Source organism: Dermacentor variabilis, chromosome 6 (genome assembly GCF_050947875.1).
Source record: "Dermacentor variabilis isolate Ectoservices chromosome 6, ASM5094787v1, whole genome shotgun sequence".
Taxonomy (NCBI): Eukaryota; Metazoa; Arthropoda; class Arachnida; order Ixodida; family Ixodidae; genus Dermacentor; species Dermacentor variabilis.
The window spans coordinates 155661867-155684735 of record NC_134573.1 but is presented as its reverse complement, the minus strand read 5'-3'; the positions used below and the strand labels follow the sequence as shown (position 1 = coordinate 155684735).

Genomic DNA, 22869 nt, shown 5'->3' with positions numbered 1-22869 from the left:
GTGGTGTTGTAAACAGGCGACGTAGCGTCGCGAAGGCAACATCGCAAGCCGGGGACCAGGCGGAATGATTGGGGTCTCCTCGAAGAAGCTCTGTCAGTGGGGCCGTAATCGAAGCGAAATTTCGAATAATGCGGCGGAAGTACGAGCAGAGGCCAATGAAACTGCGCAAGTCTTTTAGAGACGTGGGCCTCGGGAATTCTTTAACAGCACGGAGCTTAGCGGCATCAGGGAGAACGCCGTCCTTCAACACGACATGTCCGAAAATTGTCAGCTTGCGTGCCCCAAAGTGACATTTTTTCAGGTTTAGTTTGGAGGCCAGCGTCAATGAGACAGCGTAAAACCTGCTCCAATCGATGAAGGTGAGTAGGAAAATCTGGCGCAAACACTACTACGTGATCCAAATAACACAAGCACGCGCTCCATTTGAGGTAACGAAGAATAGTGTCCATCATCCGCTTAAATGTCGCGGCCGCGTTGCAAAGTCCGAATGACATCACATGAAATTCGTATAAGCCATCTGGTGTGATGAAAGCAGTTTTAGGCTTATTGTCTACAGCCATAGGCAACTGCCAATAGCCAGAGCGTAGATCAAGGGAGGAAAAGAACTCCGCACCTTGTAAGTAGTCTAGGGCGTCGTCGATCCGCGGCGATGGATAAACATCCTTTCGGGTTATTTTGTTTAGGCGACGGTAATCCACGCAAAAGCGGATCGAGCCATACTTCATTTTAACTAAAACAACTGGCGATGCCCATGGGCTATCGGATGGTTCAATGAGACCACGCTTTAGCATGTCACCTACTTGCTCATCAATGACGCGTCTTTCTGTCGACGATGCGCGGTATGGTCGCTGCTGTAGCGGCGAGTGAGAACCGGTGTCAATCCGGTGACATACAGTCGTCGTGCCGCCCAGAGAAGTGGTATGGCTGTCAAAAGCAGGGCGAAATTTCTCGAGGAGACGAAGAAGGTCATGACGTTGCTTGGGGTTTAAGGCGTTGTCGATGACATGGTTGAAAACGTCTTCAGGCGATGTAGCAGTTACGGGACTATAGTAGAGGGTGTTGACCTCTGACGATCCAATAGGAAGTTCCAACGTAGTAATGGTGTCGTGAAGCTCCACAGTGCCGAGAGATCCACCGCGAGGCAACGTAATAGGGAATGGGAAGTGGTTGTATACAGGAAGGTGAGTCGTGCCAGCTTGAAGGCCAAGCAGCGCAGTTGAGAGTGGTGAGAGGTGGCGATGAACGAAAGCAGTCAAAGGTTTGAAGAGCACGGTAAAGTCGGAGGCAACTGAACAGAACGGATGCGTGCGGAGGTATTTGGATGTCGTCAGTTAGGGACAACTTGGTGCAGGAAAGCGAAACGTCATCAGATATGGCATTGCCAAGTGAAGAGAAGGCGACTTCTGCACGGGAGCAATCAATGACAGCTTGGTGACGGCAGAGAAAATCCCAACCTAAAATAATATCGTGGGAACAGTGGGGCAGAACGACGAACTCGACTGTGTAGAGCGCTCCTTGAATTTCAAGTCTGGCGGTGCACGCAGCAACCTGCTGGACGGGCTGTGCTGCGGCCGTGCGGAGTAAAGGACCGAAGAAAGGCGTCGTGACTTTTTGTATTGAGCGGCATAGTTTTTCGGCAATCACAGATATGGTGGCACCTGTGTCAATGAGGGCAAACACAGAGACACCTTCAACAGCGACATCAATAACGTTGGGCGGCGAAAGAAGAGGGCTTAAGCGTTGCGGTGATGACGCAGTTCTTGCCTCGGGAACTGCGCCACTTAGTTTTCCGTGTCAGCAGGAGAGGGACGTCGACGCATCGGGGAGAGCGAGCGACGACGAGGAGAAGGAGAACGGTGGTCAGAAACTTGGCGAAGGCTTGGGCGGGGTAGGGTGTTTGGATCCGGACCGCTGGTACGATCTGTTGGGAACTCGGCGCTGACGCCCGTGGTTGTACCTGGGTCGCAAGCCCCAAGGGTAGCGTTGGCCTGGCGGCCTGGGGTACAACTGGAAGCATCCGAAGGTCCCGGCAAAGCATGAGTCGACTGGTAACAACAAAACAACTTGTTTATTTTAACATCGCAAAGAGTTGGTGGTCAGGTTTGACCGAAGTAGAGAGACGGGAGAGCACTTCACTCAACAGAAGAAATCGGAGCCCTCCTTTTGGCGTCCGGGGGCAGCTGTTTTTATACTCTCGCAGTTGAGGGCAAGAAGGAACCCCTCAAAAGACGAGCACGTGAATGTACAATGGGCTAATGGTGACGCACACTGTCGTAGCGATGCCGTAGCACCATGTCGAGCACGATCTCGTAGCACCCTGTCGTGGCGCTGCCGGTCGGACACAATGACTGTAATGAGAGGATGGTCCCTGCTTTGGCATCGCCTGTTTCGGGCATAATGACTGGAACGAGATCCCTGCTTTGGCATCGCCTGTTTCGGGCACAATGACTGGAATGAGATCCCTGCTTTGGCATCGCCTGTTTCGGGCACAATGACTGGAATGCGAGGATGATCCCTAAGCGGTCGCATCGCCGCAGTCGCGCCTGGAAACACCTGGCGATGAGTGTTGCGGCGACGACGATCGGGCCAAAATGTCCGCCGCCCCGCCGCAGTCGCGCCGGCAAAACCACGTGTCGCAGGCGAAACGCAACAGACCGCCCCGCCGGGGGAAGGAGATCCCGATGGACAGGGGACTGCATCCGCTGTCCGGAGGGATGTCGCTCGATGATGCTCATAACCGAAGTCGGGCGTCCCTCGACGTTTCTTGAGCGCAGCGCACAGAGAAGGCCTCGTTCTCTTGTTCAGGTTCGCACGGGACACTGCAAAGTGACTTCGGGAGAGTTCACATTTTTGTTCTCGTTCCCGGCAAGCGTTAGAACTACGCTGAAACTCAACCGCTCAGTCAGCAAGCACGGCACAACCCTCACTAAGCCCTGCCAGGCTCTTTCCCCTTTTTATACCACTGCCTAGTTCCTTACAGTAGTCTAGCATCACTCAGAACGCGTCCACAAATTGAAAAATTGCACTAGAAAGCATATCATCACTTTGAAACACTAAACAAAAGCAATATGTTAAAAAAAATCCTGCCTCAGGAAGAAAAACATCAGTAACAAACAATTTTGAGGCTGATTCCTACGTTAGGGGCTTCGACTTAAGCCATCGGCGTTACCGTTGAGACTCCCCTTTTTGTAACGCACCTCAAAGGAATATTGTTGTAAAGCGAGGCTCCAGCGCAGGAGGCGGCCATTTTTGGGAGAGATGGTCTGCAGCCATTGGAGAGGGCAGTGATCCGTCTCAATGATAAACCTCGAGCCGGCTAGATAGCATGACAATTTCTGAACGGCCCACACGAGACACGCACACTCTTTCTCGGTGGCGCTATACGCCTGCTCACGACTGGTCAGCTTACGACTAGCATACAGGACGGGGTGTTCTACTTCTCCATTTTCCCGTTGGCACAGTACAACGCCCATGCCTCGCTCACTAGCATCGCACTGAACAATGAACCCTTTTGTATAGTCTGGCGATCGTAGCACAGGCTGGCTTGTTAGGGCACTCGTTAGGGCGCTAAAAGCTCTTTCCTTTGTCTCGTCCCAGACGACTGTTTGAGGCTCTGTTTTTCTTAGAGCATCCGTCAGGGGAGCCGCGATATCAGAGTACCTAGGGATGTACCTCTGATAGTAGCCGGCGACACCCAAGAACGACCGAATATCGGTCTTGGTGCGCGGTTGCGGAAAGTCTCGCACAGCGGCCACTTTTATTTCAGAGGGGCGGCGACGACCCTGACCAATCACGTGACCGAGGTAGACAACCTCGGCCTGTGCTAACTGGCACTTAGGAGCCTTTACTGTCAAGCCTGCTTCGCGCAGGCGGGTTAGCACTGCCCGCAAGTGTGTCATATGCTCAGACCAGGATGCGGAGAATATCGCTACGTCGTCTAGATACGGTAAAGCGAATTCTTGCTGTCCCCGCAACACTTTATCCATGAGACTTGAAAAACAGTATGGCGCGTTCTTCAAACCAAAACTCAACACTTTAGGACGGAATGTTCCCATTGGTGAAATGAACGCCGCATACCTACTAGCCTCTTCTGTAAGTGGAACCTGCCAATAACCCCTGACAAGATCTAGGGTGGAAATAAACTGAGCGCTACTAGCTTTCTCAAGGCGCTCCTCGATGTTAGGGATCGGATAAATTTGATCCTTAGTGATGGAATTAAGCCTGCGGTAGTCGACGCAAGGACGAGGTTCCTTGCCCGGTACCTCAACTAAAATCAAAGGGGAGGTATAATCACTCTCACCTGCCTCAATAATACCGAGCTGTAGCATTTTCTTTACCTCAGCCTCCATAATATCGCTCTGGCGGGGTGACACCCGATACGCCTTGGATCGTACTGGCTCTGGGGAGGTAAGTTCTATATCATGAGTAAGTACAGAAGTCCTACCAGGCCTCTCAGAGAACAGACCTTGAAACTCTTGTAATAGCTGGTGTAGTTCGGTTTTCTGCTCGGGCGACAGCGGTGCTTTACTGATAAGGTCACTAATGACTTGACCGGTGTCTTCCCTGTTCGTCACTGAGCCTAGTCCTGGAAGCTCGACCGGAAGCTCTTCAGGAACGTTTACCATCATGCACACCACTGCTTCCCTTTGTCTATAAGGTTTGAGCAGATTACAGTGGTAAACTTGCTGTGCTTTCCGCTTTCCTGGCAGACTTACCACGTAGTTAACGTCCGACAGTTTCTGAACAATTCGTGCTGGGCCCTCCCACTGCACGTCTAGTTTGTTGTTTAGCGATGTGCGCAATATCATGACCTCATCGCCCACCTCAAAACGACGGGCCCTGGCTGTCCGATCATAATAAACCTTGGCCCTCTGCTGGGCCTTTGCCATTGCTTCACCTGACAACTCCTGTGCCCTTCTTAAGCGTTCGAGGAGCTTAAGTACGTACTCCACCACGACTGGGTCGTCGCCCCTACCTTCCCATGATTCTCGAAGCATGCGAAGCGGAGATCGAAGCGAGCGACCGTACACCAGTTCAGCTGGCGAAAACCCCGTAGCCGCATGCGGCGCGGTCCTTAAAGCAAACATCACCCCAGGCAGACACAGCTCCCAGTCAGTTCGATGTTCAAAACACAACGCTCTCAACACGCGCTTCATGACGGAGTGGAGCTTCTCAACGGAATTCGACTGTGGGTGGTACACTGAGCTGTGTAGCAGCTTTACCCCACACCTTTCGAGAAAAGTTGTCGTCAAAGCGCTAGTAAACACTGTGCCCTGATCTGATTGGATTTCCGCAGGGAAACCAACTCGCGCAAATATGGACAGTAGTGCATTAACTATCTCAACTGAGCTGAGTTCTTTAAGCGGCACTGCTTCAGGGAACTTTGTCGCTGGGCAGATCACAGTCAAAATGTGTCTGTACCCCGTGGCTGTTACCGGCAGCGGTCCCACAGTATCAATAACGAGCCGTCTAAAAGGCTCCGGAATGATAGGTACCAATTTCAACGGCGCCCTCGATTTGTCCCCTGGTTTGCCCACCCGCTGACAAGTGTCACATGTCCTCACGAAATGGTCTGCGTCCCGAAAACACCCTGGCCAATAGTACTCTTGCAAGAGACGGTCCTTAGTTTTCTTAACTCCTAGGTGTCCGGACCACGAACCCCCATGTGACAAGCGCAACAGATCCTGACGATAGCATTGAGGCACGATCAGCTGATCGAACTCCACTCCTCGGCGGTCTAGATACTTCCGGTACAGGACTCCACCTCTTTCCACAAAACGCGCAGTTTTCCTGGCGATACCTTCTTTGACATTGCAGCGCACGTTTTCCAGGCTGCCATCCTTTTTTTGCTCGGCTATCAAAGCCGTCCGGCTGACATTTAGCAACCTATCAAGTCCGTCTGACGTAGGCGCGATGAGCAAATCAGTAGATAGCTCTTCTAACTTTCCCGTGTCGGGCGTTTCCCCTCCAGTATCTGGCGCCCTTAACGTTACAGACTCAAGTTTATTCAGTTCGGGCGTGCTCGGAATATCAGCTTGCTGCGCCTCTGACCCTTTTTCGTTGTTTGATAACATCGGCCCCGCAACTACCGCCTTTGCAGCGAGCTCCCGAACCTTCGATCTGGTTAAGGCCTGAACACTAGCTTCACCAAACAAAAGCCCCTTCTCGCGCAGGAGGTGATCGGACCTGTTTGAAAATAGGTACGGGTACTGGGGTGGCAGCATAGATGACACTGCCGCCTCTGTCTCAAGCGCTCCGAAAGGTCCTTCAATAAGCACCTTTGCTACTGGCAGACACACGCTATGAGCTTCCACGGCTTGCTTGATCCATGCGCACTCGCCCGTGAACATATGTGGTTCTACGTAAGACGGGTGAACTACATCCATCGTAGCTGCGGAATCGCGAAGCACTCGGCACTCTTTCCCGTTCACGAGGAGGTCTCGCATGTAAGGCTCGAGAAGCTTCATGTTCTCGTCAGTGCTGCCTATTGAAAAAAACACAACTTTTGGTGTTGTTTCCGGACACTGCGCCGAAAAGTGACCCGGCTTCTGGCACGTATAACACACGCCCGCTCGCCTCATCTCGAACCGCTTTCTGCGTTTGGCTGCCGCCGTCTCTTTACGTCTGGTCGGACTGCTTTCACTCGCATCCGCACTACGCGTGTCCCCCTTTAATCTCATGGGCGTGAACTTCGGCCTCTCAAACTTCGAGCCAAATTCACCCTTTTGACCGTCCTTAGCTCCGCGAGCCCGACGCGTCACAAACTCCTCGGCTAGCTCAGCGGCTTTAGCCACCGTACAAACGTCTGGCCTATCCAAGACCCAGTATCGCACGTTCTCCGGTAACCGACTATAAAACTGTTCTAGCCCGAAACACTGCAGAACTTTATCGTGGTCACCAAACGCTTTCTCTTCTTTGAGCCACTCCTGCATGTTCGACATAAGCCTATACGCAAACTCTGTATATGACTCACTTCTGCCTTTCTCATTTTCCCGAAACTTCCGACGGAACGCCTCCGCAGACAGCCGGTACTTTTTTAGCAGACTCGATTTTACTTTGTCGAAATCCTCTGCTTCCTCTCTATCCAAGCGAGCGACTACGTCGGCCGCCTCGCCGGGTAACAAAGTGAGCAAGCGCTGTGGCCACGTTTCCCGAGAGAACCCCTGCTTCTCGCACGTTCGCTCAAAGTTAACCAGGAACAAACCAATGTCCTCTCCAAGCTTAAACGGCCGCAACAGGTCAGTCATTTTGAACAATACGCGTTCTCCTGCACCGTGTGCCTGACTTCCATTACGAGCGCGTTCCATCTCTACCTCAAGACGCTTCATTTCCAAAGCGTGTTGACGGTCACGCTCTTGTTGCTCTCGCTCTTTCTGTTCTTTACGTTCACGCTCTTCTTTTTCTTTGTGTTCTTTAAGTTCGCGCTCCTGTCTTTTTGCAGTCTCTCTCTCTTCAATGGTCTCAAGGCATTCCGACAGCTCGTCATCCTCAGCCTCTAACTCAAGAATAGCCTTTATCAGTTCCGGTTTTCTTAGTTTGTCTGAGACATCCAGACCCAACTCTCTTGCAAGCTCCAACAATTTCGGTTTGCGCAACGACTTCAAATCCATGGCTGCTCTGAATGCTGCTTTCTCTACTGCTTACTATTGTCTTGCCGCAAACTAACCCGGCAGCAACGACAACCACAATTACCAGCTCTGTTTCTGACACTAACAAAAAGCCTGGCAAAGCTCAGAAGAAGAAAGTCCCGCACTCACCAAACCTCGCAGGCAGGAATTCCGCGCAGTCGTTCCGCTGCAGGCAACCAGTCGTCACACAGGGCTCGTTGCACTGCTCCCGGATCGTCGTTGAGCTGCTCAGCATACAGTCAACTGCATCTCTTCGCTGCTGGCAACCGTTGTCGCGATCTCACCGCTGGCAGACAGTTGTTTGAAGTCGTAGGCGATCTCACCGCTGCCAACCAGATGTTTGGATCCGGACCGCTGGTACGATCTGTTGGGAACTCGGCGCTGACGCCCGTGGTTGTACCTGGGTCGCAAGCCCCAAGGGTAGCGTTGGCCTGGCGGCCTGGGGTACAACTGGAAGCATCCGAAGGTCCCGGCAAAGCATGAGTCGACTGGTAACAACAAAACAACTTGTTTATTTTAACATCGCAAAGAGTTGGTGGTCAGGTTTGACCGAAGTAGAGAGACGGGAGAGCACTTCACTCAACAGAAGAAATCGGAGCCCTCCTTTTGGCGTCCGGGGGCAGCTGTTTTTATACTCTCGCAGTTGAGGGCAAGAAGGAACCCCTCAAAAGACGAGCACGTGAATGTACAATGGGCTAATGGTGACGCACACTGTCGTAGCGATGCCGTAGCACCATGTCGAGCACGATCTCGTAGCACCCTGTCGTGGCGCTGCCGGTCGGACACAATGACTGTAATGAGAGGATGGTCCCTGCTTTGGCATCGCCTGTTTCGGGCATAATGACTGGAACGAGATCCCTGCTTTGGCATCGCCTGTTTCGGGCACAATGACTGGAATGAGATCCCTGCTTTGGCATCGCCTGTTTCGGGCACAATGACTGGAATGCGAGGATGATCCCTAAGCGGTCGCATCGCCGCAGTCGCGCCTGGAAACACCTGGCGATGAGTGTTGCGGCGACGACGATCGGGCCAAAATGTCCGCCGCCCCGCCGCAGTCGCGCCGGCAAAACCACGTGTCGCAGGCGAAACGCAACAAGGGGTAAATCGCGGTCTGGAGCGTAAGGCAACGGATGGTCGTACGCGGCTGTGCGTGGGTCGTCACGGGGATGAAGTGGACGGCGGCGGCACAGGCGTGCAACGTGACCGGGAATACTGCACGAAATAGTAGATGGGCCGATTGTCCGCTGTGCGCCAGGGATTTATTACTCTATGGAGTGGAGGTCGTGGCGGCGTGGGGGTAAAAACTGTTGACGACACGAAGGACGCCTACAGGAAGAAGCAACAGCGAAGAGGCAGTCACACAGGAACAGCGTCTAGCCCGAGACCCACTTCAGTAGCGCTGGCGATCCGGCTGCGGAGTTCTGCACGGCGCACTTCTTCTTTATATATATATATATATATATATATATATATATATATATATATATATATATATATATATATATATATATAGACGGGGTGGGAAAAGCAGGGATGCTAACCGGAGAATATTATGGTTTTCTACCCTGCACTGGGGGTAGGATAAGCGGAAATGATAGACGGACAGAATAGTGGAGAGAAAGAACAACATGTGGATAATAACGTATATGGTGCCGCTCAATAGGCGCTGGAAGAGGAGAAGGTTGTGTAAGGGTTCGGCGCAGGCAACGGGGAAGCTGTTCAGTGGGAACAATGCTTCGCTCTGCTGACTATAGTCTGTGGTCGAGATTACTTGTTCAGAAGATATGTTCAGAAGACATTTTTTTTTTATTATGGACAATTGTTGGGCACGTTGTACGAGTGCACTTACCGCAGCTGAGCTCGTCAGAGCTGTCGGGACAGTCAGCCCTGCCGTCACAAATGAACTGCCGTCGCACACAGTCCTTGCCTGTCTTGCAGGGAAAGTGACCCTCGGGACAAACAGCTTCGGTCGCACCGGCTGACGCCCACCACCCGAGCCCTGCGTACCATAAGCAAAAAGAGACGGGGAGAAAGAGGGATTGCACATTTTGACAGTAAGGTGAACTAGATAGTCTGGCCAATGGCCTGGCATTCTACTCCAGGTGCTTGTTACAGACACTGATCTCCATAAACGCACGAACAGCACAACATGTATTGCAGTTTCGCCTGAAGGTGAACCACTGAAAGGAATAGCATTGTTTAGCGTTGCGCCGAAGCTGCTTCGGAAAGCTGGCGTGATCGTACTGGCACATCCCCGCATGGCCAAGCTAAAGCCGCAAAGGCCTCACCGCCAGCGGCGTTGCAAGCGTGGCATATCGAGGGTGCTCGAGATGAGACCGAAAGGAAACGTTCATCAGAGCCCGAAGAGAAGATGACACATAGGTGTACTCTGACGTTCACTGTCGGTTCCATCTCATAACAGTGCATATGCACCAAGAACACAGCTGGTCAGCACGAGCATTAATGTGTGTGCGCACAGCCCACAGTACGCTCTAGATGCTGTTTGAAGTGCGAAGCAGGTAAATATGCACTTAGGGATGCCACAAAAGCTCGGGAGACTGTGTGTGCTGAAGTTGTACTGAAGCCGTCATATCTGATCGATAAAATGCATTTGGTTCCTCTTTTCTGAATGACATTGGACACCCGTGATTAAAGGTTTGCAGACCAGAGGTTCTTAGAAAATGATAAACTAATTTCTTCGAAGCTGCGACTGATACTTTGAAACTGACAAATGCACTGGAATGCTAACAATGCTAAGTCTGTACTCCAACTATTAGTATCTGGATAAATGCCAAGGCATCGAGTAAACTCGTCGGAACCCCTCGCCACATACTTTTGATCGTGGATGTAAATACCAAAAACTCATTAAAATCATGAAAACAAAAAGCAACATGCACACCGGGAGAGAGAGATCGAGAGATAGAGAGAGAATAACTTTATTGAATTGGGGAAAGGGGGATATGGGATTAGGAGCTTGATGGGTGGCGCCTCAAGTCCAGGGCTCCACTGGCTTCTGCCGCTAGCCGAACGTGACCAACAAGAGCCTTCTGCAACTTCGGGTCTCAGCTGGCGAGTTGTGCTTCCCATTGCTCCAGTGTGTTAGTTAGATTACATACCTAATAAGGTAGGCATTTAAACTCAGTGATCTATTTTGGCATCCCCATGAGATGTGGTACAAAGACGGTGGCGAGTCGCTACACCACGGACAGGCACGCCCATACATCGTTGGGAAGATTTTGCTCAATCCTAATAAATTTGGGTAGACCCCCGTTTGAACCCTGCGGAGATCTATTGCGTCTTCCCCTTGCAAAGATGAGTGTGGGGCGCCGTATCTTTGCCGCATGCCGCGCTGGTGAGCAAGAATATCGCGTGGTACCATGCGTGCCGGATCGTTATCCTCCTCCTCGCGACGGATTTCCTGTGAAGTGGCGGGGTGTGAATGGGACGGCGACGGTTGCTCCGCTCGGCTCGTGAGCTCTCTAGCTAGAGCGTCAGCTTTCTCATTCCCCTCCAGGCCTGCGTGTCCCGGGCCCCAGACCAGTCTGTACGCATTCGTGAGTTCCTTTCCCAGGAGGTGGCTAACCTTGAAAGGGAGACGGCCTTTCACAAAGACGCGGCAAGCCTCCTGAGAGTCTGAGATGATGGCGTTGTACGACGGCCCCGTCCGTTCCCGGTCCTTGATTGCGAAGGCGACGGCGAAGCATTCTGCCTTGGCAATAGAGGATGCGATCAGGGAGGCGCTTGGGATTAGGCTAGTCCTGTCATTGCCTATGACAGTGACTACTGCAAGCTTCCAGATGTACTGAAAGGCGTCAACATAAACGGTATTTTCCTTGTTTCTGACTAGTTTGCCTAGCCATTTCACTCTCTCTTCTCTTCTCTTTTTGTTTCTGTCCTTGTGCATATTACTCGGCACAGGAGCGACTGAGATACTGCTTTGGACGGGACCGGGAATATCCACCAGTCCATCGTCTAAGTTTTGGGGGTGTGGTGGAATACCCGCCCTCACCAGGGATCTCTCTGCCTGATCTCGTCTGGCTAAGTCGGCTTCTTGAGCTCACTGTATGTGTTGTATACACCAAGGCCAAGGTGCTTGTCTAACGGAGTGCCCACCGGTAAGCGCAAGGCCACCTTTTTGGCGCCTCTGATAATAGTGTCAACCAGCTCCTCCTCACTTTTGTTGAGTGTGTGAAAAAGGAGGCTGTATGTTTTCTGGTAACGAGCGCCTGTACTAAACGGACAGTGTCACTTCCTTTCATGCCTTGTTTGTGGAAGGTGACTCTGCATCATCCTTGCCACTTGTTTTGTTGCCGACTTTAGTAAATTGATGGTGTGGCTGCCCCTGCCATTGCTCTGAACCGAGAATCCCAAGATCCGAGCAACAGTCACCTCTTTGATTTGCTGATTTTCCATTTCAATTTCTATGTTCGAATTACTTTTATATCGTTTCCCATGATGCGTATTATCTCCGATTTTTCGGGTGCACAGCTGAGACCGCTGGCCCTGGCAAAGTTTTCAACTGCAGTGGCCGCCTCTTGGAGGGTCTGCTCCTTCTTTGCTAGGGACCCGCGCGTGGCCCAAAGGGGGACGTCGCCCGCGTATACAGTTAACCCCGCAGCGGGACACCGTCTAGGGTCCGCGCAAGTCTACACATGGCGATGGAAGATGAATGATTCTTATAGGGTTTAACAGGTCGCCATCTACAACGCAGAGAAAATCATCAGCTGTCCAGAGATGGCTACAATCCCTACATAATCCCTACCTCACTTTGCTGTCGATGCCGCGATGCATCAGCGCTTGTAATATGTTTGATAGCTCTTAACTATAACGCATTTTATTACCATGCCGGTGGCACCCCGATAAACGCTCTATGCATGAGCGTCCATGAGCTGTGATTTATTTGCTCTTCGATTTCGAACACTCACTCACTCTCTCTCTCTCTCTGTCTCACTCAGCATAACATAAACACAAACGGTTAACTTCTAAATCAATGTATCGACTATACCATTATGCTGGTATGCACGCACAGCCATTAAACACGAATAAAGGAACGTCTTCTGAGCCCACACATGTTTTACAGGGTGCACTGAACTACGCCGAAGGCACAAAAAAAAATAGCTTCGCTGTTTCGCAAACAAAAATATATCCATGTTTTAATAACCTAGCTTTGTCATTGATGTCCTAACACCGTCGTAACGGTGGGCGATGCAAGCTTGGAACAGCGAAATTTTAAGGAGTACTATCAGATATTAGTCAAACCGGTTTGTTGGAACTACACGCTGCGTCTGAACAGAAACATACAGGGTCAGATTAATTACCTCGAGCTGGTATTGGTTTAGCACGGGCTAAGTGTACAAAACTTTCTGGATGTGCAAGACATGTCAGCGGTGAGGCTACTGACAACAGGGGGCGGCACGACGGAAAAGGCACAGACCATTCGCGGACAACTGTACGACATTGAAGGCTCCGACAATAAAGATCCAAGTGAACTAATACTTTCGCGAACTCGAAGTGATCTAACGTCGCAGTGTGCAGCAGGCGCCGTCTTACGCGGGAGAGGCAATATGCGGGCAACGCACGCAAACGCGCACTTCCGGGCGTAGATTTGTCTACAACGTGTCCACACCAACTCCCCCAAGCTAACTAAGCAAGACGGAATAGAAAGCTGCTGTAAGCCTTCGGTCGGCGAGACACGTCGTCTCATCAATTTCCGCCGCGCTGTAATCACGCAACTTGCTAAAACTCGGACGGAAGCCTGAAGCGGAACCATTTGCGGTCCGCTGTGTGCGAAAGGTTTTGGAAAGTAGATGGACATCGAACGTTCTTGCTTTCCTGAAAAGATGGCTTCTCAAATAGTTTATTTCACGACGCCTTTGCTTATATGCACGCTTGCGGGAGTGTTCTTAGTCGCACTCCTTGATGAATCAGGTACTGCGCAACGTCTTCCATTTACTCCCCGGACTCTCGAAGTCGCTGCAGACATTCAGTGGACAACAGTGAAAGATAGTTCTAGCACAACGTTACCGTCTTGTGGTCAGATTTATCAGCCTTGCCGGGTACAAAGTGATGAAACCTATTTGCTTTAACGAAATCTACAATTTCTCGCCATGGGATATTACGTCATGAGATATTACGTTATCAAGCAAGGCCGTGAGCCGGAAATAGAACGTGAAAATGAAAAACAGACAAGTTGATGGCAGTCGTCATAGTGAGCAGATTCCATCTTTGCTGAGGAGGTAATATGCGGGCTACGCATGCAAAGGCGCACTTCCGGGCGTAGATTTGTCTACAACGTGTCCACACCAGTTTCCTCAATCTAACTAAGCCAGACGGAATAGAAAGCTGCTGTAAGGCTTCGGTCGGCGAGACATCGCCTCATCGATTTCCTCTCCCCGGAAGACCATCCAAAGAAGTGTTCGGGTGGTACTTCCTGCCATGTGATTTGTGTTTTACAGAGAAACTAGCTAGTTGGTCGGGATTTTCGCGGCGCGTCGTCACGCCAAAAAAGAAAAGAAAGAGAGAAACAAAAACTAAAAAAGAAAGCTTTCAGCTATTGAAGCGAAAAGTGCATACACTATTTCGTATCGCGCCTACAACATACAGCACTCGTTCCAATAAACAAGCACAAAACAAGCATCCCAACCACATCATTGATGATAAGGCGCTCCTGACAAGAGTGCGAAGCACCTAGCGATCACCGCATATGTTTGCCGGTAAAGATTTCTGTTGCGCAAGCGGCCGTGACGTCACTAGCCTTTCGTATGGAGGGCGTCCCAGCTAACTTCAGCCAGAGTTTAAATATATGCCAATGCTACGTAGCTGGACAGAACCAAGGTAATGTTGTTTGCCGCCGCTTGGACACACTCAGATGATTATTATTTTTTCATTCTGCCAAATTATATAATTAGTCCTAATTAATTAATCAACTTCTCAAACATTACAATCAGATTAAAAGTGTCAATGAGACGATTGTAGAGCAACATGAAAAACTCCTGATACAGCTTTCTTTCTGCTCCTCAATACGTGCTACAAAAAAGTGTTTTTCCGAGCGTGAACGAAATGCAAGTATTGCTCCGCGAATTGAAACTGTTCTGGCAGATTTGGACAGCGTTACATTATGAAACTTAAAAATGGCTCCTATGCCGACCTCATTATTCCAGCAGCCTTCTAAGACGCGTCCTTATTTCCGTTGTGCTACACGGGGATTTCCGAATGCTCTTTTTTTTTGGCTGTTCTTCGCTCGTGACTATTTCTTCTGAGAAAAAGATCAGCTCGCCATATAATGCGACAACTCTCGTTTCGATGCTTGACGGTTTGCGACTGCGTATCACACTACAGAATAAAAAGTAACATGCCAGGGAGACTAAGCCAAGGATAAAAGGATTTCGGTGAAATCGGAAAGGATTTGCTGAGAGTAATTTGTGTGCAAATAACTCCAGATCCGTCTTTTCGCCGAATGTTCAAGCAGCAGGCTCAAGCTGCCCTCGCTAACACCCTCCTCTCCCTTTCTTCTTTCGCGAAGCGCCGTAGGTTCTGCGTATGACTCAGGACTCATGGACCTCTTGTTGGCAATGAAATATTCTACACCTACCAGCCCCTATGTCTTTATCTCTTGGGTGCCATGATTCCCAGGTTCTCATTGTTACTAACATTTCATTTCATTTATTTGTTGTTTGAGACATACAGCTGTCTCAGGTGCTGCAGCAAAAGGCAGTATTCTTGCCTGACAAAGGCTGCAGCACCCAAAGCATGTTGACACTCTGAAGCAAACAACAGCACCACAAGTGTTACAATTTTCGAAATGTGATAACATATCAAAAACGATTAGCAATTCGACTCTCAATCAGAACATGTTAAAAAGGAAAACAAAACAATGACATTGTGGTACATAAGGAAGTTATGCAATAAAGCAGCCTCCCTCTTCCTCCCTCTTCCAAAAGGTTTCAAAGACTTTCCTGTTTGGGGGAAATGCCCTCATTAAAAGAGGCTAAAAGAATTGCTGTGGCCGCACAAAAGCAATATATATATATATATATATATATATATATATATATATATATATATATATATATATATATATATATATATATATATATATATGTATGTGTGTGTGTGTGTGTGTGTGTGTGTAATGTAGTTTTCTGTCCGTCTGCTTTGCCTTAAGCAGCAGTATAGTTCTGTATCTGTCCAGGTGGCTTGTAATCTCGACAAGATCAATATGGTGGAGTTGGAACCAAAGGCAGCAAAGAACGCAATAAACGGCTTCTTCCCACATAGTCTTGTTTTTGCTTTCCTACCGTAGCATTTAATTTGAACTATTATATACGCAATACCATTATAGCTCCGGCTTCTTTATGTGCTAACCAACCAAATATATGAACGAAGGGATGCGAGCGCGGAATCTACTATCCCGTCGTTGTTCAATGGCACGAAGATAACTGCGGAAGGCACGCCAGGAAGCTCGAAGAACAGAATAAAACGCAGAAGGAAAGACGAAGCCCCATCCATATCCAATGTCTGAGAATGCACATATGGGGGAAGATATTTCCGAAATTGACGGGAATGTTTCGTGGACTCTCGAGTTCAGGCAAGTAAGGGCCTCACGGCCACTTCTGTCAGCCTCAAGAAAGGTTATGTGAGCAGGACTGGAAGGAGGAGAACAGGTCTTCTTAATAAGTATAGTGGATACGTGATATTGTGGTAGGAAGTGTTCCTGTCAAACATTACTTCTTTTTTACCCACGCTATGTAGGCTCAATACTGCAGACAGCATGGTCTTTACAAGGATGTCGTGGCCCACGTTGACAATCGCAAAAGACCACCTGCCAACAGTGACCGACATAATTGCTGATAATCTCAGCAGACTGCAGCTGTTTAGCCTTGCTTGCTGTAACGTTCATGGGTTCAAGCATGGTGCAAGAGAAGGTCGCGGGCCAGCCTCTTGGGGCGTATTAGTTTATTGATCGCGCTTGCGTCTTCCTCGCAACATTGCTGAGGTACAACGCTTATAAGCACAGCCTTGACGACTGGGCTATCTTGAATAAACGCTATAAGAATTAGAGAAGAAATTAGTGCATCGGCTCATAGTGTCCGCAGTACTAGAAATAGCGAGAAACCCTGTGCAGCCGCCTCAACGGGCTGGATGGGCGTATTTTCTATATAGACAAGGCTCTTGGTCCCTAGTCGCGCACTGACATAGACACGATGTCACAGCCCTTCATGACGTTCTAATAGACAGTGACCTTATGCAGAGCAAGGCGTTGGTTCGCGCTAATTGACAATCCATGCCTAATACTGTTTAAGAGCAGAATTTACAAAAACCAGAAAGGGACACGAATGGGTCAGGCGATCCGCTCATTACACGTACGTACATTATACATGTACACAACACGCACACATACACACTATATATATATATATATATATATATATATATATATATATATATATATATATATATATATATATATATATATACATACGTAGCTCAGACGGAACGACGCCAAAACGAGAGGTTAAGGGAGCACGACTGGAACGTGGCAAAGGGAGGGGAGGGACACATAACCCTGCCGAGACTGCCAGTGCAAGCCACACCTTGACAACGTTGCAGTCTTGTTTAGAGACAAAGATCGGTGCACGCGCGCGATTGTGGAAGCTGAATTAATGAGCAGTCATTTTACGAGTGCCTCAGGTCACCGCCTCTTTTGTGATCTGCCAAAGAAATACATTTTCTTGATGGCAGTTGGCGACAATGGCTTAGTAACGCAGGCATGTTAGACGGCACGATCATTAGTTACGTTCTCTTTTGTCTGTCCTGTTTCTTTTTGTCTGTTTTTCTGTATGTATTCATGACATCTTGCTTTAAACCCTAGTTGGAAGATAGCGCCTGTGCGGTGTGTAAATGCTGCGTTTAAACATTATCAGGAACCCTATGCAGTCTCATCGATAGACGATCAATCGTGAAATGTGCTCGTTACCTGACTTTGTGCGCACTCTTGAGAACTTGCGCCAACTTTTTTTTCTTGGTTTATTTTATGCTATGTAGAGCTGCGACCTTCTCTTGCATCATGCTTGAAGCCATGAACGATATTGGCCTCGAACTACACCACTGGAAAAGCTGGCGCCACCGTCGGCGTGACGTGCTATTAGGGATCACGTGGACATAGCGGCCGCGTCGGCTGCTTCGGGAGCGCCGAAGCGAGCTGAAAACGACAGTATAAATTCCCTCGTACGCTGCGGTCCTCATTTAGTGGCGAGATTTTCCCGCTTCGAGTGTCTCCTTTACAACGCTTGGAAACACTACAATAGGTAGTGGCTGCCTTTGAAGGCGCGCAACATGGCAGGCTACTGCTCGGTGCCGCAGTGCCGGACGTACGCAGCGGAGCCCGGTGTCAGCCTTATTCACACGTAGCCACGGGACAAGAAGCTGCGTGAAGCTTGGCTCGCGAAACATAAAACCGGCAAACAGTCATCGGCTACAACTCGGGTATGCAGCAAGCACAAACGCGAGGAAGATTTCTGCGACGGCGCCGGGTCTGCGAAGTTCAGAAAACGCGCACTGAGACGCTCGCCCGGGTCCGCTGCCCGACTAATGTCATGACGGTTTGGTCTATGAACTTGTCGATGATATAGATACTGGCAAGTTCACTGGAGTGGAAAGGGAGCGGTAAGAAGCACATTAAAATAAAGCATGGCATATGGTCATGTTTGTGTTATGAATTAATGCACTCAATTACAAAAGAGAAGCAGCTGGACATCGCACGCTGAGAACACCGACAAACATACAGTGCGACGCAACTCGAGAAATAATATTGAAACATCCAAGAATTTAGAAGAAAAAAAGATTGAGCCGCCGCGACGGCACATCACAGTCCCCGTAGGTGTCGAAGTCTCTACAATGAAATTATTTTTCAACAGCTCCGATAGCACCCACGCAACAATGGTTGCTTGTATACTGTCAAATACTCATATTCTGCGGCCTAAAGCTCATGGTACGGTGCGAAAATGCGCACGCGCCGAAAGCGAAACAGTGGGCGGACAAGCATGCAGACTCGCAGTCGATCGCTGCGAATCTGTGCGATCGCTGCATTGAGGCTTCATTCTACTACGCTCCATTTAGTTATACAAACATTATAAGAACATACTTCACATAGCTTGCTCTCAGCGTTTACCTACCTTTCACGCAAGAAGCCGGTTCGAGAGACTCCATCGCGGCGACCGCGCGCAGTGGCGTTCACTGTACGTATTAGGTAAAGACATAGCGTCTGTAAACGATTCTGTGCTTTCAGTTTGCCCCATATTATTATTTAGTCAGTAAAAAACTTCTTTCGTTTCAAAAGTACTTACAGAAATGTCCGGGAGAGCTCGTGCATGGTGTTTTCAGTGAGCGCTGACAGCAAAACCTATGAGGAGCGTGCCGCGTGATCCCTCATACTACGCCAGCGAGGCGCTTTCGATAGATGGCGACTCCGTAACTCCTCGCCACCAATAGCAAGCAAGGCTAAACAGCTCCAGTCTTCTCAGATTATAAGGAATTACGTCGGTCACATGTTCTTTTTCCTGCGCCGTGCGCTTGCGCTAACCTCTTTGAGTGTGTGTGTGTGTGTGTGTGTGTGTGTGTGTGTGTGTGTGTGTGTGTGTGTGTGTGTGTGTGTGTGTGTGTGTGTGTGTGTGTGTGTGTGTGTGTGTGCGTGCGTGCGTGCGTGCGTGTGTGTGTGTGTGCGTGCGTGCGTGCGTGCGTGCGTGCGTGCGTGTGTGTGTGTGTGTGTGTGTGTGTGTGCGTGCGTGTGTGTATGTGTGTGTGTGTTACCGCACGGACAGTGGCTGCTCTGGTAACGCGCACTGTGACTAGACGTTCGCGCGTTCCGATACAGCGCGCTGTGACTGTGCGTATTCTATAGCAGGCCGTGCCTGAGTTATTTCATATTCTATTCGTTCAATATATCTTTTTTGCCTTTCATCATTTCTTCTTTTGTTCCCTTCTTTTTTGCAGCATTTGGGATATTTTGTTATAATGTGAGTTTATATATACTTGGTGAATGGTATAGCTGGCCATTCTGTGGCCTACTTTCTGTGAGCTCATTCGTTTACCAAAAACCAGCCGCAACAACATCAAAAAGAACGAGAAATGGAGACGGAAATTTCACAGCTATTAGCTATAAACAGTAATGTACAATGTTTTCCAGTAGCCCCTCCATTTCGATAGAAGCAAAAAAAAATTATTAGATAATCTCAACTATGGAAAACAGACATTGCATCTTGACAGGTACCTTTGTTCGTACGACTGTATGCTAGGCGTAAAGGTTCCTTTAAAAATGTTGCGCATCAAAAGTAACACTTTCTGTACTATAGTCGGATCAGGGGTATCAGACCTGCTAATAAAAGCGCACATGATGTTAAGCGGTGTCATAATTATTAGCCGGTACACGAATCCTTCACAAAACACGCGGAAAGGTAGCCAAATAAGCGTTTGCGCTTTTCAAACAACTACCGTATGCAATCTAATAAACGCCATACCCCAAACTTGCCAGCGAAAATTATTAAACAGTAGGGCTGGTCTGTTATTTTTCATTCTGCATGAGGCCATGGCTTGCAGTGTATCTTCGGGCACTGCTGTGAACAGTTTTAAAGTCACGGGAATGTCTGACATCATGGATGGCACGCAGGATGACAGCATCCATGAGCGAACTGCTGAACAGAGCATGAGCCACGGCGGCAGCGAGAATCTTCAAGACTAGATGGACACCACTTCCACGGCGTGCATGCGTGAATAAGCAAGCGCATTATGAAAACAATCGCTTTTGCCTTTCCGGTGCAAAAGGCCCATGAAAATTACGCATTGCTGGAGAAATTTGACCGAAACGGCCCGCTGCCATTTAAAGAGCCGCGCCTCCTGGCGATCGTGAAAAAAGGCAAAAATTAAAGAAACGCGTCGCTTTACAGTGCAAGGGGTTAGAACTCATTAGATTAGAACTCATTTTAACCTGACATCTTCTTGCCGTGTTAATTATTTGTCCAAGTAGGCATAGTTCAGGAAAAGTATAAACGAACTGTTTAAGTTCCACACCAGCTCCCTAATGCAGCAGCGTACAGCCTTTGTCACAAGTATGGAGGCATCTCCGCCCCTGCACCATATATTTCGTTAGGCCATAGGGCACAGTTTCCACGGCGCTTTTGACACTCCAGACCTCAGGATGGTTTATGGGAGAATGCTTTCCATTCCCTAAGGCGCTGGACCTTACGGCATACCACAGTAACTCCCTTAAACAGCTTGTTGTCTGCCTGGTGGTCGTATAGTTAACGCATCCTGTATAGTGTTTACAAAGAGTAGTGCACATGCTTCCTTAAGGTTCGACACGATGTACTTAGAAGCATGGTTTCAGTGAAACCTCGACATTCCGTGTCAACTTACGTTCACGAAAAGCCACGAACAGCAGGAGGACTTGCAAGTGATGCATTCAACGGTCGCTGCGTCGTCGATGTCAGAGTCCTTGAGGCTGCCTCTTAGACTTGATCTAGAGCAAAAGAAGAAATAAAAAAGAAAATGTAAAGACACTTGTTTCTTGTGCCATCAAACAAGAGCACACACGGCATCATTGCTGAGTACATCATCAGAGCACCAGAAACTCTAATACGTCAGAGAGTATTACCTGTTGAATTAAACAATCGCAGTTCCGCCCGAAAGGCGAAGGATTGATTGTGATAGCAAATTAAGAATAGTATTTATATCGGCCGTACAAACTTAGCAACATTCGCTTACTAACTGAATTACCAACCATAGTGTCCGCGTGCACAGGCAAACATGAACAAATCACACTCTGTGACCACGGATACTCGCTGTCAAAAAAGCTGGGGTCAGCAAGCGCGGCAGCAGCAGCGAGCGAAGTCACCTTCGTGCCGTCTATCGCTTCAACGCAAACTGCGGCGAGAGCAGCGCACGCGTGAACGTATCAGCTGTCTGCAGATCGCTTTCAAGGTACGGCGTGCGCCACCGCACGCCGCCGAGCAAACTACGCAGTTGCTCACGGAGTACACGCCATTCGCCCCTCACTCCCGCACTGCCTCCCCGATGGTCTCCACTACGCGCACGAGTTCAAGCCGCGATCATCAGTTCCCCCTCGCGCCTGGTCGCGAAATACGGAGTTGCTGCCGAGGCCCAATACCTTTGCCAACGCCGCCGTCCTCCCTCCCTCTTAACCCACCCCCTCCCCCCACGGCATTTCGCGCGACCGAAGGCGATGCACTCGCTCTCCGCTTTCCCTCCCTCACGTGTGCCAGATTGAGCTGCGATCGTCCGCTCCCTTCGCGGGCTTTCGCTCACACATGAAGCACACAGCGCCCGTCGATGGTTTTACCGCCCTTGGTATTTATACTAAACATCACGGCGACGGCGACGGCAAGAATGCGCCTGGGGTGTCCATGTAATCGCTATCGCAATAATAATAATAATAATAATAATACACGTAGTTAGACCAAGGACTAGCGCCGCCTTTGCGAACCGCGCAATCAAGGCACTCCTAACCTTTCTGAGAGACACGGAAGAATCTTTCTTTCGTGTCTCAGAAAGATTAGGTTTTATAAATCCGATAGCAGCTGCGTGTACCAATAGTTGTAGTTTGTAATTCTATCCGCGGTCATGTTTATTCCTGAGCGCTCAAGGATTCATGCAAGCAGGACTTGTAAGAAAATCCAACGCTCAATCCTACTAATTCATTCACACATGCATCAGTTTAAACATTGATAGGGCTCAAAATTTGGCACAGAAGCGAGAATAACTTTCGGGTCCCATTCTCTGACGATCAAAAGTTTTCTCTCAGTACTTGTCTTCGTCGATTGGACAACAGAATGTTCACAAAGTAGGGAATACTAGAACACTGAACTGAAGCGTCAACCCAACACTCCTAATGTCGCTTCGTGTCATTTCCAATAATTAAGTGAAACATTTTTCAAATACGTGCAACTTAGTTGATGAAACATATGAAACGATGATGATAATCATATATAGAAACTATTTCAAGAAGCCTGACCTTAGGAAGAGCGGAGGATCACGGACATTGGTTCAACATAGATACCACTTAGTGAGCCGAACATTTTGCAAATATGTTCAACTTATGTAGTCGCACCTGTGTGCAACAATATTAGCAATGAAGGGAAAGCTTTACTACGAGCCCTAACGCACTTTTTAAAGATGACTGAACTCTGCGAATTTCTTTGAGTGTACAGTGAATGCTGTCATGTGTGCG

The 22869-nt window shown here is 49.1% G+C and overlaps 1 protein-coding gene and 1 long non-coding RNA gene across 3 annotated transcripts in view; one reads left to right on the top strand and one right to left on the bottom strand.

Annotated features, from left to right (window-relative positions):
- LOC142585536 (follicle-stimulating hormone receptor-like) overlaps positions 1-21725 on the bottom strand; it is a 74197-nt gene extending 52472 nt beyond the window's left edge. For both annotated transcript variants that reach the window (XM_075696352.1, XM_075696353.1), the window contains exons 1-3: positions 21277-21725; positions 21039-21141; positions 9478-9627 (exon numbers count right to left, since the gene is read on the bottom strand). In XM_075696352.1, the coding sequence (XP_075552467.1) occupies positions 9478-9627; positions 21039-21084 (196 nt within the window). In that variant the 5' untranslated portion in view covers positions 21085-21141; positions 21277-21725. The remainder of the gene's footprint in view (positions 1-9477; positions 9628-21038; positions 21142-21276) is intronic.
- Positions 1-22869, top strand: part of LOC142585537 (uncharacterized) — a 58589-nt gene that overhangs the window by 650 nt on the left and 35070 nt on the right. The window lies entirely within an intron of this gene.